Source organism: Pseudophryne corroboree, chromosome 7, assembly GCF_028390025.1.
Source record: "Pseudophryne corroboree isolate aPseCor3 chromosome 7, aPseCor3.hap2, whole genome shotgun sequence".
NCBI classification, from domain to species: Eukaryota; Metazoa; Chordata; class Amphibia; order Anura; family Myobatrachidae; genus Pseudophryne; species Pseudophryne corroboree.
The window spans coordinates 196,002,499-196,021,014 of NC_086450.1; the positions used below are offsets into that span (position 1 = coordinate 196,002,499).

The following is an 18,516-nucleotide window of genomic DNA, read 5'->3' on the forward strand; positions in this document are numbered from 1 at the left end:
ACACCTCTTTCATTGCCTCAATCATGCAGTGAATGGCCTTAGTGGGCATCAGGTTAGACTCATCGTCGTCGACACTGGTGTCAGTATCAGTGTCGACATCTGGGTCTGCTTGAGGGAGCGGGCGTTTTAGAGCCCCTGACGACCCATGCGACGCCTGGGCAGGCACGAGCTGAGAAGTCGGCTGTCCCACATTTGGCATGTCGTCAATTTTCTTATGTAAGGAGTCTATACGTGCACTCATTACTTTCCATAAGCCCATCCACTCAGGTGTCTGCCCCGCAGGGGGTGACATCCCTTCTAAAGGCATCTGCTCCGCCTCCACATCATTATCCTCATCAAACATGTCGACACAGCCGTACCGACACACCGCACACACACAAGGAATGCTCCGAATGAGGACAGGACCCACAAAAGCCCTTTGGGGGGACAGAGTGAGAGTATGCCAGCACACACCAGAGCGCTATATAATGCAGGGACTAACTGAGTTATGTCCCCTATAGCTGCTTTTTCTATATAATATATACTGCGCCTAAATTTAGTGCCCCCCCTCTCTGTTTTTACCCTGCTCTGTAGTGTAGACTGCAGGGGAGAGCCAGGGAGCTTCCTTCCAGCGGATCTGTGAAGGAGAAATGGCGCCAGTGTGCTGTGAGAGATAGCTCCGCCACTTTTCCGCTGACTATTCTCCCGCTTTTTTCCATATTCTGGCAGGGGTATTTTCCACATATATAGCCTCTGGGACTATATATTGTGGAGTTTTTGCCAGCCAAGGTGTTATTATTGCTTCTCAGGGCGCCCCCCCCCAGCGCCCTGCACCCTCAGTGACCGGAGTATGAAGTGTGTATGAGGAGCAATGGCGCACAGCTGCAGTGCTGTGCGCTACCTTGGTGAAGACTGATGTCTTCTGCCGCCGTTTTTCCGGACCTCTTCTTGCTTCTGGCTCTGTAAGGGGGACGGCGGCGCGGCTCCGGGACCGAACACCAAGGACTGGGCCTGCGGTCGATCCCTCTGGAGCTAATGGTGTCCAGTAGCCTAAGAAGCCCAATCCGGCTGCAAGCAGGCGAGTTCGCTTCTTCTCCCCTTAGTCCCTCGCTGCAGTGAGCCTGTTGCCAGCAGGTCTCACTGAAAATAAAAAACCTAAACTATACTTTCTTTCTAAGGGCTCAGGAGAGCCCCTAGTGTGCATCCAACCTCGGCCGGGCACAAAATCTAACTGAGGCTTGGAGGAGGGTCATAGTGGGAGGAGCCAGTGCACACCAGGTAGTCATAAATCTTTCTAGAGTGCCCAGCCTCCTTCGGAGCCCGCTATTCCCCATGGTCCTTACGGAGTTCCCAGCATCCACTAGGACGTCAGAGAAACAAACGGTATCCAACCGGTCAAAATGACTGCATCCTACAAAAAATGCGTCACCAACCGCTGTGAGGGAACATAGCTCAAGAAGGTAAACTTATCAGTGGTATCTGCCGAGATCAACTTAACAAAGCCATCCCCAAACCAGGTTTCACCTTCATAGGGAAGATACTCCAGTATTTCTCGGAGTCAGCCTCAGCATTCCCTTGGCGAATCCACAACGCCCTCCTAGTTGAGACGGTCATGGAATTGGCCCGCGAACCCAAGAGTCCCATACCTCTTGTAGTCGCACGGCAGCAAGCTGCAATGTTCTAGATAAGACCCAACTCAAGGAATATCTCATCTCTCCCCAGGGTAACTATATTGGATGACAAGGTAACCGACCATTTCTGAATACAAGCACTCCCTCATGCGTATGTAATGCCAATATCATCAAAGCATATAATTAAAATATCACTTAGCTTCCTGTATACGATCCTTTGTGACAGGGCCCCGTGCAGACCAGGGGTTGACTTTCACTTTATTCTATCCACGGCGGGAAAAGAATAAACACTCGGACTCCTCGTGAGGATTTGTCATCTTGTCACGGCTGACCTAGAGCTTTATCAACAGAGCGACCAGCACATGAGAAGGAACAACATCACTTCAGCATTCATTAGAAATTGTAATATAAATACACACCTTTAAATACACATATACACACATATATCTATATATACATCTCATATATATATATATATATATATATATATATATATATATTTTGTCAGGAACAGCAGGGTCCCTAGTGACATTAATGTGTTCTGAATGTGTATGAACATGTACTGAATGCCAAAGTTGTGGATCTGACCAGGAAACATTATGGTCGACATAAGACATAGTATTCGTCGACAACAGGAATAAAATTCTTGCAACCCCGAGGGGTCTGAGGGAAATATATATATATATACATATAGGGGTATATGCAATTGTGGTCGAATTCCCGAAATTGTCGAATTTCGGGTCATTTTCGACCAAAAAAAAAAATTCCCCTATGCAATCCAGTGCTTTCCGACCAAAAAACGGACTTTCAAAATTCGACTTTTTGAAATTCGAATTTTTGCAAATTCGACTTTTCTGCAATGATACAAGTGCTGCAATTCGACCAAAGCATATTCAATTCAAGTTTTGAAATTCGACAGCAGTGCTTTTAGACAGCAAATTCGTCATTTTCAATCCGCCACACTTTGGAGGGTGAAAACAAATAAAAAAAATTTAAACATGTTTTTTTTGGTGTTTTTTTTTTTGGGAATAGCAGATCTATTTATATTAGAAGGGATTAGGTACTTTTTTTTTTTTTTTGGGAGGCACAAATATTATTTATATATTTTTTAAAATATTATTTTTTTTATTTTTTTATTTTTTTATGCTGGAAGGGTAAAATCATAAAAAAAAATGGCGTGGGGTCCCCCCTCCAAAGCATAACCAGCCTCGGGCTCATTGAGCTGGTCCTGGTTCTAAAAATGCGGGGAAAAAATTGACAGGGGATCCCCCGTATTTTTAAAACCAGCACCGGGCTCTGCGCCTGGTGCTGGTGCCAAAAATACGGGGGACAAAAAGAGTAGGGGTCCCCCGTATTTTTAACACCAGCATCGGGCTCCACTAGCTGGACAGATAATGCCACAGCCGGGGGTCACTTTTATGCCGTGCCCTGCGGCCGTGGCATCAAATATCCAACTAGTCACCCCTGGCCGGGGTACCCTGGGGGAGTGGGGACCCCTTCAATCAAGGGGTCCCCCCCCCCAGCCACCCAAGGGCCAGGGGTGAAGCCCGAGGCTGTCCCCCCCCATCCAATGGGCTGCGGATGGGGGGGCTGATAGCCTTTGTGATAATAAAAAGATATTGTTTTTTCCAATAGTACTACAAGTCCCAGCAAGCCTCCCCCGCAAGCTGGTACTTGGAGAACCACAAGTACCAGCATGCGGGAGAAAAACGGGCCCGCTGGTACCTGTAGTACTACTGGGGAAAAAATACCCAAATAAAAACAGGACACACACACCGTCGACAGTAAAACTTTATTTCATACGTCGACACACACATACTTACCTATGTTCACACGCCGACATCGGTCCTCTTCTCCATGTAGAATCCACGGATACCTGTAAAGAAAAGTTCAAAATACTCACCTCAACCATGGTCCAGAGATAAATCCACGGACTTGGCAAAATAAGAAAACGCAAATACCCGCACCAAAAACGGACTGAAAGGGGTCCCATGCTGACACATGGGACACCTTTCCACGAATGAGACCTGTCAGTGACAGCTGTCACTGACAGGTCTCTAAGCCAATCAGGAAGCGCAACTTCGTTGCGCTCACCTGATTGGCTGAGCGCTGTCTGCACTGTGACAGCGCATCGCACAGCTCCCTCCATTATATTCAATGGTGGGAACTTAGCGGCTAGCGGTGAGGTCACCCGCCGGTCAGCGGCTGACCGGCGGGTGACCCCACCGCTACCCGCAAAGTTCCCACCATTGAAAGTAATGGAGCGGCTTTGCGATGCGCTGTCACAGTACAGACAGCGGACAGCCAATCAGGTGAGCGCCACGGAATTAGCGCTTCCTGATTGGCTGAAGGGACGTCAGTGACAGGAGTCACGTGAAGTCCCGGCATTCGGGAGAAAGGGGTCTGATGTGAAAACATTGGACCCCTTTCTAGTCCGGTATGGATCGGTGTTCGGTTTGTTTTTTTGCCAAGAACGTGGATTTACCTCTGGACGTGGATGTACCTCTGGACGCTGGAAGGTGAGTATAATTTTTTCACAGGTACCCTCGGATCGTCGGCGACCGTGGCAGTCGGCGTGTCAACATAGGTAAGTATGTGTGTGTCGGCAGTATGTAATAAAGTTGTACAAGTCACGGTGTCTGTGTCCTGTTTTTATTTGGGTATTTTTTTTCCAGTAGTACTACAGGTACCAGCGGGCCCGTTTTTCTCCCGCATGCTGGTACTTGTGGTTCTCCAAGTACCAGCTTGCGGGGGAGGCTTGCTGGGACTTGTAGTACTAATGGAAAAAACAATATCTTTTTATTATCACAAAGGCTATCAGCCCCCCCATCCGCAGCCCATTGGATGGGGGGGGGACAGCCTCGGGCTTCACCCCTGGCCCTTGGGTGGCTGGGGGGGGGACCCCTTGATTGAAGGGGTCCCCACTCCCCCAGGGTACCCCGGCCAGGGGTGACTAGTTGGATATTTGATGCCACGGCCGCAGGGCACGGCATAAAAGTGACCCCCGGCTGTGGCATTATCTGTCCAGCTAGTGGAGCCCGATGCTGGTGTTAAAAATACGGGGGACCCCTACTCTTTTTGTCCCCCGTATTTTTGGCACCAGCATCAGGCGCAGAGCCCGGTGCTGGTTTTAAAAATACGGGGGATCCCTGGCCAATTTTTCCCCAGCATTTTTAGAACCAGGACCAGCTCAAAGAGCCCGAGGCTGGTTATGCTTTGGAGGGGGGCCCCACGCCATTTTTTTTCCGGGTTTTTCACGTTTTTTTCCCGTTTTTTAAAATCGCGGCAAAATCCGCCAAATCGGCCGATTTTCGCCCGCGATTCTGGCGAATACGTTTTTCATTGAATATGGTGAATCCCGGCAGGCACCTGCCGGGATTCACCTGGCGAATTTGGTCGAATTAAAAAACGGCGATAATTGCCGCGAATTCGACCGCAATTGCATATACCCCTTAATTTTAATATCACGTATGTGCTCGAGTTACCTCTCAATGCAACCGTACCATACATATATACATATATACAGGTATAGGTTTTTACATTATCATGTTAAATTACACCCAGTTATAACAGTTGGTGCCAACAGGGTCACCCACATACGACTGTGTCTCCCATACAGTGTTTACTTTGGAAAAGCTTACAATACTGACATTTCATCTCCTGAATCAAGTACCATCAGGAGTCGGCAATGCCGACAGAGGGCTTCCCATAGCTGTTTGTGGCAGAGCACTCACACATGTCGACCCACGTGTACTAAAACACCGCCCGACATCGCTATAATGGGTAGCTTCCAGTATGACAGGGAAAACACAGAAATTTTTAACAACTCTTTAACCACAACGCTCATTTATATATATATACATATATAGGAATCTCTAATGCACTAAACAACTGTACCCCCCCTCGTTTTTCACTGTTAGTGTTCAACAGTGTTTGTGGCGGGGCCAGCGTCTCTGTGAGGAGAAAATGGCGCTGTATAGAGTTGTGAGGGCCAAGCCACGCCCCCTTCTCGGCGCGCTTCAGTCCCACTATTTTTTTACTTTTTTATACTGTGCACTGTATACCTCTTTGCCAGGCATGTATGTGAAGTATTTTTGCTGCCCAGGGCGCCCCCCCCTGCGCCCTGCACCTTTGTAGTGCCGCTTGTGTGTGGGAGCAATGGCGCGCAGCGCGACCGCTGCGCGGTACCTCAGAGACCCTGAAGTCTTCTGCCGTCACTGAAGTCTTCTGTTCTTCTAATACTCACCCGGCTTCTTTCTTCTTCTGGCTTTGTGAGGGAGGTGACGGCGCTGCTCCGGGAACGAGCAGCTAGGCGAACCAAGTGATCAGACCCCCTGGAGCTAATGGTGTCCAGTAGCCTAAGAAGCAGAGCCCCTGAACTCAGAAGAAGTAGGTCTGCTTCTCTCCCCTCACTCCCACGATGCAGGGAGCCTGTAGCCAACAGGTCTCCCTGAAAATAATAAACCTAACATAAAGTCTTTTCAGAGGAACTTAGGAGAGCTCCCCTAGTGTGTGTCCAGTCTCTCTGGGCACAGAGTCTAAGTGGAGTCTGGAGGAGGGGCATAGAGGGAGGAGCCAGTTCACACCCATTCAAAGTCTTATAGTGTGCCCATGTCTCCTGCGGATCCCGTCTATACCCCATGGTCCTTTTGGAGTCCCCAGCATCCTCTAGGACGTAGGAGAAATAAATATATATATATATATATATATGTATATATATATCAAATAAAGTCTAAGAAAAGAGCAAAAAGTGGTGATTTAATATGTCCTCATCAACGTTTCGGAACTAGTCTCCCTTTCATGAAGGGAATTTTGTTTGAAATTGCAAAAATCTTTACACAATATATGTAAATCATACAAAAAGACAATAAGTGATGGGTAAGCATACAGATTTTATTTATTTATTTAATTATACCCAAAGCCGCGAGTCACACACCCCTGCATGCTGACTGGATTCCCTAGTTTCCTTGTACGCCCCAAACCCCCCACCCCCACACTTTATTGCTTTCCAAGCTTTACATCTCCCGCAATGCCACAGACAAAACTGCAGCAAAGGATGAAAGGCCGCCTGACAGCTCAGACGCGCACAGCCAATCAGGAGAGTGCCACGACGTGGCGCTCCCTGATTGGCTGAAGGGACCCTCTTTGACAGCAGTCACGGGGGGTCCCGTCAGTCGGGGAAAGGGGTCCCATGTGTAAACATGGGACCCCTTTCAGTGCGTAGTCCGGGTTTTGCGTTTTATTATTTTGCCAAGTACGTGGATTACAAACTAAGAAGAGGACAGATCTACACAGGATTTTTGTGAGCATAATTTTATTTACAGATACCCCATGGATTCTACTGGTGAAGGGGACCGAGTCGTCGTGTCAACATAGGTAAGTATGTGTGTGTCGGTGTGCATGTATGTAATAAAGTTTTACTATCACGGTGTGTGTGTACTGTTTTTATTTGGGTATTTTTTTTGCAGTAGAACTACAGGTACCAGCGGGCCCGTTTCCCCCCGCATGCTGGTACTTGTGGTTCTCCAAGTACCAGCTTGCGGGGGAGGCTTGCTGGGACTTGTAGTTCTGCTACAAAAAACAATATTCTTTATTTTGACACTTGGCTATCAGCCTCCCATCCACCGCTCTTGGATAGGGGGGACAGCCTCGGGCTTCACCCCTGGCCCTTGGGTGGCTGGAGGGGGGGGGGGGAGGCTTGATTTAAGGGGTCCCCACTCCTCCAAGGTACCCTGGCCAGGGGTGACTAGTTGGGGATTTAATGCCACGGCCGCAGGGACCGGTATAAAAGTGTCCCCCGGCTGTGGCATTATCTCTCCAGCTAGTGGAACCCGGTGCTGGTGTGAAAAATATGGGGGACCCCTACGTCTTTTGTCCCCAGTATTTTTTGCACCAGGACCGGACGCAGAGCCCGGTGCTGGTTGTTAAAATACGGGGAATCCCCTGTCATCCCCCCCCCCCACCCCCCTGTATATTTACAACCAGGACCGGCTTAAAGAGCCCGAGGCTGGTTATGCTTAGGAGGGGGGAACCCACGCATTTTTTTTCAGGGTTTTTTAAACACTTTTGTGCCGTCCATGAAGTCGAATCCAGGACGCACACTACCGTCAATTGGTCCGTTTTTCGACAGCGGGACTGTCGAATCCGTTTTTTATTGAATATATTGAATTCAGGTCCCGGCGGGAGGGTGTCTGACTGTCGAATTGTGTCGAATTAAAAAAAGGTCGAATTCCAGCCGGAATTCGACCGCAATTGCATATACCCCATAATTTACCATTTACATAGGTATTCCCTATTTGTAAATGCCCTGCGTGACATTACATAACATCACAAATAATATAGTTTTTTTTTATTATTAACGTTTATTTATGATGTTATTTATACATATTATGCAGTGCTTTTACAGGAAGTATATAGCCATTAACATCAGTCCTTGCCCCAGTAGAGCATACAATCTATACTCCCTACCAAATGTACACACATATATATGCTAGGGTTCATTTTAGTCAGGAGCCAATTAACCTACCAGTATATTTTTGAATCGTGGGAGGAAACTGGAGCACCTGGAGGAAAGCCACGCAAGTATGGGGAAAAATAAGAATTTACTGACCGGTAATTCTATTTCTCGTAGTCCGTAGTGGATGCTGGGAACTCCGTAAGGACCATGGGGAATAGACGGGCTCCGCAGGAGACTGGGCACTCTAAAAGAAAGATTAGGTACTATCTGGTGTGCACTGGCTCCTCCCTCTATGCCCCTCCTCCAGACCTCAGTTAGGGAAACTGTGCCCGGAAGAGCTGACACAACAAGGAAAGGATTTGGAATCCAGGGTAAGACTCATACCAGCCACACCAATCACACTGTACAACTTGTGATAACTATACCCAGTTAACAGTATGAACAACAACTGAGCCTCATTTAACGGATGGCTCATAACAATAACCCTTTAGTTAAGCAATAACTATATACATGTATTGCAGAGAGTCCGCACTTGGGACGGGCGCCCAGCATCCACTACGGACTACGAGAAATAGAATTACCGGTGAGTAAATTCTTATTTTCTCTGACGTCCTAGTGGATGCTGGGAACTCCGTAAGGACCATGGGGATTATACCAAAGCTCCCAAACGGGCGGGAGAGTGCGGATGACTCTGCAGCACCGCATGAGCAAACTCAAGGTCCTCCTCAGCCAGGGTATCAAACTTGTAGAACTTAGCAAACGTGTTTGACCCCGACCAAGTAGCAGCTCGGCAAAGCTGTAAAGCCGAGACCCCTCGGGCAGCCGCCCAAGAAGAGCCCACCTTCCTTGTGGAATGGGCTTTCACCGATTTTTGATGCGGCAATCCAGCCGCAGAGTGAACTAGCTGAATCGTGCTATAGATCCAGCGAACAATAGTCTGCTTCGAAGCAGGAGCGCCAACCTTGTTGGCTGCACACAGAATAAACAGCGAGTCAGACTTTCTGACTCCCGCCGTTCTGGAAACATAAATTTTCAAAGCCCGGACTACGTCCAGCAACTTGGAATCCTCCAAGTCCCTAGTAGCCGCAGGCACCACAATAGGCTGGTTCAAATGAAACGATGATACCACCCTAGGAAGAAATTGGGGACGAGTCCTCAATTCTGCCCTGTCCATATGGAAGATCAGATAAGGGTTGTTACATGACAAAACCGCCAATTCTGACACACGCCTAGCCGAAGCTAAGGCCAATAGCATGACCACTTTCCACGTGAGATATTTAGGCTCCACGGTCTTAAGTGGCTCAAACCAGTGGGATTTCAGGAAATCCAACACAACGTTAAGATCCCAAGGTGCCACCGGTGGCACAAAAGGAGGCTGAATATGCAGCACCCCCGGAACAACGTCTGAACTTCAGGCAGTGAAGCCAGTTCTTTTTGAGAGAAAATGTATAGGGCCGAAATCTTGACCTTTATGGATCCTAATTTTAGGCCCATAGTCACTCCTGACTGTAGGAAGTACAGGAATCGACCCCGCTGGAATTCCTCTGTAGGGCCTTCCAGGCCTCACACCAAGCAACCTATTTTCGCCATATACAGTGAAAAAGTCTTGCTGTCACGTCTTTCCTAGCCTTTATCAGCGTAGGAATAACTGCATCCGGAATGCCCTTTTCCGCTAGGATCCGGCGTTCAACCGCCATGCCGTCAAATGCAGCCGCGGTAAGTCTTGGAACAGATAGGGCCCCTGTTGCAACATGTCCTGTCTGAGAGGCAGAAGCCATGGGTCCTCTGAGAGCATTTCTTGCAGCTCCGGGTACCGAGTCCTTCTTGGCCAATTCGGAGCAAAGAATATTGTTCTCACTCCTCCTTTTATTACAATTCTCAGCCCTTGGGTATGAGAGGAAGAGGAGGGAATACATAGACCGACTGGAACACCCACTGTGTTACTAGTGCGACCACAGCTATCACCTGAGGGTCCCTTGACCCGGCGTAAAACCTTTTTTAGCTTTTTATTGAGGTGGGACGCCATCTAGTCCACCTGAGGCAGTTCCCATCAATTTGCAAACTGCGTGAAGACTTCCTGATGAAGTCCCCACTTTCCCGGGTGGAGGTCGTGCCTGCTGAGGAAGTCTGCTTCCCAGATGTCCACTCCCGGAATGAACACTGCTGACAGTGCGCTTACTTGATTCTCCGCCCAGCGAAGAATTCTGGTGGCTTCTACCCTCGCCACCCTGCTCCTTGTGCCGCCTTGGCAGTTTACATGAACCCCTGCGGTCTGACTGGATCAGAACCGGTTGGTCGCGAAGCAGGATCTCCGCATGACTTAGGGCGTTGTATATGGCCCTTAGTTCCAGGATATTGATGTGAAGGCAAGTCTGTTGACTTGACCACAGACCTTGGAAATTTCTTCCCTGTGTAACTGCCCCCCACCCTCGGAGGCTTGCATCCGTGGTCACCAGGATCCAGTCCTGAATGCCGAATCTGCGGCCCTCGAGAAGGTGAGCACTCTGCAGCCACCACAGGAGAGACACCCTGGCCCTGGGGGATAGGGTGATTAACCGATGCATCTGAAGAGGTGATCCGGACCACTTGTCCAGTAAGTCCCATTGGAAGGTCCTCGCATGGAACCTGCCTAAGGGGATGGCCTCGTATGATGCCACCATCCTTCCCAGGACTCGAGTGCAGTGATGCACTGACACCTGTTTTGGTTTTAATAGATTCCTGACCAGTGTCATGAGCTCCTGAGCTCTCTCTATCGGGAGATAAACCCTTTTCTGGTCTGTGTCTAGGATCGTGCCTAGGAGAGGCAGATGAGCTGTAGGAACCAACTGCGACTTTGGAATATATAGAATCCAGCCGTGTTGCCGTTACACTTCCAGAGAAAGTGATACGCTGTTCAGCAACTGCTCTCTTGATCTCGCTTTTATGAGGAGATCGTCCAAGTACGTGATAATAGTGACACCTTGCTTCCGCAGGAGCACAATCATATCCGCCATAACCTTGGTGAATATTCTCGGGGCCGTGGAGAGACCAAACGGCAACATCTGAAATTGGTAATGACAATCCCGTACCGCAATTCTGAGGTACGCCTAATGAGGTGGATAAATGGGGACATGAAGGTATGCATCCCTTATGTCCCGATTCACGATAAAGTCTCCCCCTTTTTAGGCTTGCACTGACCGCTCTTAGCGATTCCATCTTGAACTTGAACCTTCTCAGGTATATGTTCAGGGATTTTTAATTCAATATGGGTCTGACCGAACCGTCTGGTTTCAGGATTACAACATGGTCGAATAATAACACCCTCTTGTTGAAGGAGGGGACCCTTGACCACCACCTGTTAAAGATACAATTTGTGAATTGTAGTTAACACTGGCTCCCTCTCTTGGGGGGAAGCCCGCAGGGCCGTCGGTGAGGGGGCATCTTCTCACAGTCCAGCTTGTATCCCTGAGACACAATATCTATTGCCCAGGGATCTAACAGGGAGTGAACCCACTTGTGGCTGAACTTACGAAGGCGTGTCCCCACCGGGCCTAGCTCCGCCTGTGGAGCCCCAGCGACATTGGTGGATTTTTGTAGGGGCCGGGGAGGACTTCTGTTCCTGGGAACTAGCTGTGGTGTTCCCGGCTCTGACAAGAAAGGACGCACCTCAGACTTTCTTGTTTCTTTATTCGAAAGGCTGCATTTAATAATGTCGTGCTTTCTTAGGCTGTGCAGGAATATAAGGCAAACTAGCAGAATTACCAGCTATAGCTGTGGAGACCAGGCCCGAGAACCCTTCTCCACACAATCCTCAGCCTTCCATATGCCTCTTAAGTCGGCATCATCTGTCCAATGCATATTCTACAGGACAGTCAAGCAGATATCGACAGATATCTAGGACCCAGTATACTCATGTCTCTTTGGGCATGCTTTATAACTATATATCTATCACTTAAGACAGCATCTTTAATATATTTATATCTATATGCATACTAGGGTCTCAATCTCTGCTGATTAGGTACCTGTCCACGCTGCCACAGCGCTATAAACCCATGCCGACACAATCGCCGGTCTGGGTAGTATACTAGAATGTGCACGCTATCTGCAGGATCCCTGAGAATAGCAAGTGCTACCGTCTGTGCAAACAGGACACCCTAGGGGAAGATTCTCAACATATCCTGGCCCTAGTGGGGAAAGGATACAGCCTGAGAATTCTCTTGTGGGAAGCTGCCGTCTCTTGTCTGGAGAGTCCCGCTCTTTTTCCTCATGAGAGGAGGGAAATTTACCTCAGCATTCTTCCCCTTAAACATGTGTACTCTCGTGTCAGGGACAGATGAGTCATCAGTGATATGCAAATCATCTATTATTTCAATAATCATATATTGAATACCTTCTAGCCATCTTGGCTGTAACTTTGCATTATCGTAGTCGACAGTGGAGTTAAACTCCATGTCGATACCAGTGTTTGTTATTTTGGATAGTGAGCATTGAGAGACTCTGAAAGTCTCTGTGACATAGGGACAGACATGGGTAGATTTCCTGTCTGTTCCCTAACCTTTTGTGCAATAAATTCACCTTAGCACTTACACATATCCAAACAGGTGTCGGCGTTGTCGACGGAGACACCCTCTCACATACATATCCGCTCTATCACCTCCTTAGAGGAGCCTTTTACCTCAGACATGTCGACACACGCGTACCGACACACCACACACACAGGGGATGCTCTATTTGAGGACAGTTCCCCCACAAGGCCCTTTGGAGAGACAGAGAGAGAGTATGCCAGCACACACCCCAGCGCTATATAACCCAGGGATTACACTACAACTCAGTGTTTACCCAGTAGCTGCTGTATATACAAATTTTGCGCCTAAATTTATGTGCCCCCCCCCTCTCTTTTCACCCTTTGTGTACCAGGATACTGCAGGGGAGAGCCTGGGGAGCTTCCTTCCAGCGGAGCTGTGAAGAGAAAATGGCGCTGGTGTGCTGAGGAAGAAGGCCCCGCCCCCTCAGCGGCGGGCTTCTGTCCTGTTTCTGACTAAAAATGGCGGGGGTTTTACACATATACAGTCACAGACTGTATTATGTGTATTTTTATGCCAAAGGTATTTTTATTGCTGCCCAGGGCGCCCCCCCCCCAGCGCCTTGCACCCTACAGTGACCGGAGTGTGTGGTGTGCTGTGGGAGCAATGGCGCACAGCTGCGGTGCTGTGCGCTACCTTAATGAAGACAGGAGTCTTCTGCCGCCGATTTCATCGCTTCTCTTCTGTCTTCTGGCTCTGCAAGGGGGACGGCGGCGCGGCTCCGGGAACGGACAATCGAGGTCAGGCCCTGTGTTCGAACCCTCTGGAGCTAATGGTGTCCAGTAGCCTAAGAAGCACAAGCTAGCTGCAAGCAGGTAGGTTTGCTTCTCTCCCCTCAGTCCCATGTAGCAGTGAGTCTGTTGCCAGCAGTTCTCACTGAAAATAAAAATCCTAACAAATACTTTCTTTTCTAGCAAGCTCAGGAGAGCCCAATAGGAGCACCCAGCTCTGGTCGGGCACAGATTCTAACTGAGGTCTGGAGGAGGGGCATAGAGGGAGGAGCCAGTGCACACCAGATAGTACCTAATCTTTCTTTTAGAGTGCCCAGTCTCCTGCGGAGCCTGTCTGTTCCCCATGGTCCTTACGGAGTTCCCAGCATCCACTAGGACGTCAGAGAAATATACAAACTTATCACAGTTAGTGCCATGGTGGGAATGAACCCAACACGTTAGTGCTTTGATGAAGTAGTGCTAACCGCTACACCAACCAGGCTGCCCATTTTTGGTTGGCAATTCCAAATTTCAGATCACAATTACAGGAACCAAATATGCCATCAAAGAAAAGCATAAAGAAACTGATTGTACTAATGATAAAATGTCCCTTGGATTATTCATCCTTAGTGATAGCACCTTAGCTTACCTTAAAATATTCGTGGTGGTGCTGTTCCAGCGTTTCCATCTGTGGTGAGATATACGCTGCAGAAATACAAATAAATGAGTGTTATAGACAGTACAAGAGTATCACAGGGTAAGGATTCCAACACATCATCACAGTAGGGAAGAGAAGCAAATATACTGACATGCTGTAGTGTATATGGTAAAGGGGTCACAAATGGATGGCAATACCTTATCAGAATCTGTCCCATGTCCAGCTGTAGTAATTTTTGTTTTTTTTACACAATCAAAAAACCTTTTATGGGACCCTACATTTGTAACCCTCACACATTGTTATGCGGCAGTACGGATGGTGTAATGGTTAACATTACTGCCTCACAGCACTGAGGTCATGGGTTCAATTCCCACCATGGCCCTAACCCCAACAAAATTAACCCTAGCGTGAATGTGTGCGCGTGTACATGTGGTAAGGAATATACAGTACATTGTAAGCTCCACTGGGGCAGGGACTGATGTGAATGGCCAAATATTCTCTCTGTAAAGCGCTGCAGAATATGTGTGTGCTATATAAATAACTGGTAGTAGTAATAATAATAATTATTATTATTATTGTTATAGTGGTCTCTTGTGGTCCATATCGAAGGGGTTGGATCCCCAGTGATGTACTAGCACAGGGTAATGTGAGTTGTGAGAATATTCATTAGTAAAATTAAGAATTAAGATGATTCAGGAACCTGTAGTAACTGGCCTTATGGAAATAAACATATTCTAATTGTTTTATTCTAAGTTGCATGGAAAATACAATCTGGTGTATCTGTTTTTTTTTTATATATCTTTATTAGGTTTTCTTACAGAATAACAACAATCTTCGAAAAGAGAAAGGGAGAGAGCAAGATGGTCCACAACAGACTCAATATACAAATGTTACAGAAAATTCTCACACTATACCAGAATTGCTTATAAATAGGCTTAATAAAATCAGAAAGATCAATGAAGGATATGATCACATGAGCAATCAGATCTATTAAATACTAATTATAATGGTTATAATAAGAACACTGTATATAAAGTTGTAACTAATCAATAAAAACATTAATTTATATATATCAATTCTAATATATATCAAGCATTCTCCCGTAAAAACATAGCATAAAATTCAACAGGGGAAAGGTGTGTGTGTGTGTGTGTGTGTGTGTGTGTGTGTGTGTGTGTGTGTGTGTGTGTGTGTGTGTGTGTGTGTGGTGGGGGGGGGGAGGGGTCTATTTAGACAACATATCGAATGCATCAATGAGAAAGTTCAGAATTGGTAATTGAAGGGTTAGTTATTAAATGTCAATGTGGAGTGGAGATTCCAATTTACCGTGGAGATTAATCAGTAGTGGTACATACAGTAAACACGTTAGACATGTTAGATAAGATCTGCAAGTTTTCTATAATGCCACCAATCAGTGTGTTCATACAATTTAAAAATTTCGGAACGAGTCGGCTTATCAACTTTTTCTATGTAAAGACCCCATTTACTAAAAGAAGAGAATAACACCCTTCTCTATGTCAGGAACAGTAGATTCTCTATCATAGTAAAGAATTTGGAGAAGCAATTACTTTACTTCGGTTAGAGAAGGCGATGCGGACGAGATCCAATGCCGCATTATTATCTTTTTTCCTTCTGTCACCAAGACCGTGAGGAATGGGATCAAAGCAGGTTGTAAGCCTTGATTTATCCATGGTTGGAAACTGGCAAAAAGACAGGGGAGTGGGTCTAACTTCAAATGCAGCTTAAAAGTGTCATTTATGAAATATAGCACTTTGTTCCATAATTTTCTAATTTTATGACTTTGCCATACATAATGTAGAAAAGTAGTTGAAGTAATAGAGCACTTTAAACAACTCCGAACTTCATTGGGTATGAAATGCGTACGCTGCATTTGTGTAATATAGGCTCTGTGTATCGTCTTGGCATGAACCTCCTGTAATAAGGAGGAGCGTAAGATTTTCATAGTTTTGTCATAATGATGAAAAAGAACGGTCTCATCGGTCACCAATGGTATATCAGTGGACCATAATTTTGTTATTGCCGAGCAAATCTTGTCTTTATGCAGAGATAATAAAGAGAGGTAGAGATATCTCAATCTATAAGTGTTGTGACATACGAAATTTAAGAGAATGTCTATCTCGTCAGGGGATTTCTTAGGTGAGATAAAGTCAGCAAATGAGGAGATATAATGCTGGATTTGTATATAGGGGTACATGAATTGAGGTGTGAGACACTATACTTCTCTCGGAGAGAAGAAAAAGAGAACATTTCCCCACCAGAGTCAAACACGTCTGACGTGGCTCGGATACCTTTATAGAAGAGTCTGTGGAAGAGAGAGGAGTCCCTACCGGGGTCAACTAGGGGATTACCCCATAGAGATATATGGTTAGTGTATGTATGATTACATTTCAATTTTTTATTAACAGCCAGCCAGGAATAGCAAATATCTCTAAAAAGAGGCTTCTGTAATAATTTCGAAGGTATTTTGGTTTTAGGGGTATGTAGGAGGGCATTAGGTGATAGTGGTCGTAGCTTAGCTGAATCTAGTTCATAGTCTGTGTAGACGCTCTGTTCTAGCAACCAATCAGAGGCACAACGAAAAATAATTGCATAGGAATAAAGTAGAAGGTCTGGGAGGCCAAAGCCACCATGTTGCCTAGACATTTGCAGTTTTCTGCGCGCTATATGGGGTTTACCCGCCTTTCAGAGAAATTTCTGAAAAATAGCATATAAGATTTTTATTTTTTTTATAACAATTTTTTATTGAGACATCATGGATAATCCCAACATAGATTATGATGTACAGAAATCATATAGTAATAATACACAAGAATTAAACAAGATAATATGGAACCGCACATCGATCTTTCTTTTGTTTCCAATAATAAAGACTTTAGCTTTACAAGAGTGCAACATTCATTACGCTGACGCTATTATACATAGTATGGGCAACCCAGGGGGAAGCCGCCACCACCGCCCAGCCCTAGACCAATGATATAGGTTGGTCCTGTGCAGCCAATCTCGTCAGGTACCATGTTGTGTTCTTGAGGCTGTTGTGAATGTGTAAGCGTGTATTAAGGGGTAAAGTGGAGATATAGGATTCCCAAAGCTTAAAGAATCGTTCCACGAATTTACCTTTATCTACAATAGCCTCCACCCAGTCCATCCTAAAAATGTGGTTTAGCTTACTTAAAAATAGTGGTATCTGTGGTGGTGTGCTGTTTATCCATCCCTGTAGTATCGTCTTTTTCCCTGCCGCACTTAAGGCTATCAGTATTTTTTTACATTCCGATGGCATGCGGAGAGCAGGATCAATGATACCCAAAACTGCCCATTCAGGGGTAAAGGGCACATAGGTTATTAGGTTAGCCTCCGCATATCTCCTAATTAAATGCCAGAAATATTGCACAATCGGGCATGCCCACAGACAGTGAAAGGTATCAGCCTCACTCTGGTGACATTTTGGGCAAGAGTGCGATTCAGTCGCTCCCATGTGGAAGCGCCGTAATGGGGATAAGTAGGTATTGTGATATACATTAAGGAACAATTCAGTGTACATGCTTGCAGGGAGGACTTTTCGGGAGTAAAGTAATGTTTTTTCCAGAGTTGGTATGGTCAGGGCAGGAAAGTGAGCCAACCAGGAGGACATACCACCTGTCACAGTAGCATGACCCAATATTTTTCTCAAAAAAGCATAGTGAATGGAAATGGCCTTGTGACTCGGTACAGGGTGTATTAGGAGGCTATCCAAAGGGTTGGTCCAATCCCCATCCGCAATGTGTGCTAGAACATACCTGACATAGAATTGTGTTTGCAGAAATGGAAGGGGAGATGAGGCAATCACAGCATGCCTCGTTGAAACCTCTGAAAGGGTGAGCAGACGGTGGTCTTCCACTGATACCAATGAGCGAATTGACGTTATACCATCCTCCCTCCACAATTTGAAGGGATGGGCAGCCATGCCGTCCAAAAAGTTAGGGTTTTTAATTAGGGGGTAAGTGTAGGGATTGATAGGGGTTCAATTTCGCGTCATGTCGTAGTATGTGCCACATCTTCCTAGTAGACCATAAAAGGGGGTTAGACCGAATATGATCAGGTATTTCCCAGTCGTGTTGGTGGAGGAAACTTTTCAAAGCTACAGTCGGTAGGAAGCACTGCTCCAAAGACGTGTTCGTGTAAGTAGAGCTGTCTTGCAGCCAGTCCCTTAAATGTCTCAAAAGAGCGGCATGATTATAAACCACTACGTCTGGAAAATTGATACCTCCGTTGGATTTAGGTTGAGCAAGTTTTCGCAAAGCAATACGTGCTCGGCCACCCTTCCATATGAAAGTCCTAATAAGTCTATTAATCTGTTGTGAGTCCTGTTTAGTCAACAGAATGGGGAGCGTTTGTAGGGGGTATAGTATGCGTGGTATAGCCACCATTTTTAAGAGGTTAGCCCTACCAAGATATGACAATGGGAGCCGCTCCCACCTCTTAATGTCATCAGTCAGGGTATGTATGGCCTTGTGTACATTGA

At 46.5% G+C, this 18,516-nt stretch overlaps 1 protein-coding gene across 4 annotated transcripts in view; it reads right to left on the reverse strand.

Annotated features, from left to right (window-relative positions):
• The window catches only part of CATIP (ciliogenesis associated TTC17 interacting protein), a 114,706-nt gene that overhangs the window by 43,507 nt on the left and 52,683 nt on the right, over positions 1-18,516 (reverse strand). For all 4 annotated transcript variants that reach the window (XM_063933924.1, XM_063933923.1, XM_063933921.1 and 1 more), the window contains one exon: positions 13,989-14,044. In XM_063933924.1, the coding sequence (XP_063789994.1) occupies positions 13,989-14,044 (56 nt within the window). The remainder of the gene's footprint in view (positions 1-13,988; positions 14,045-18,516) is intronic.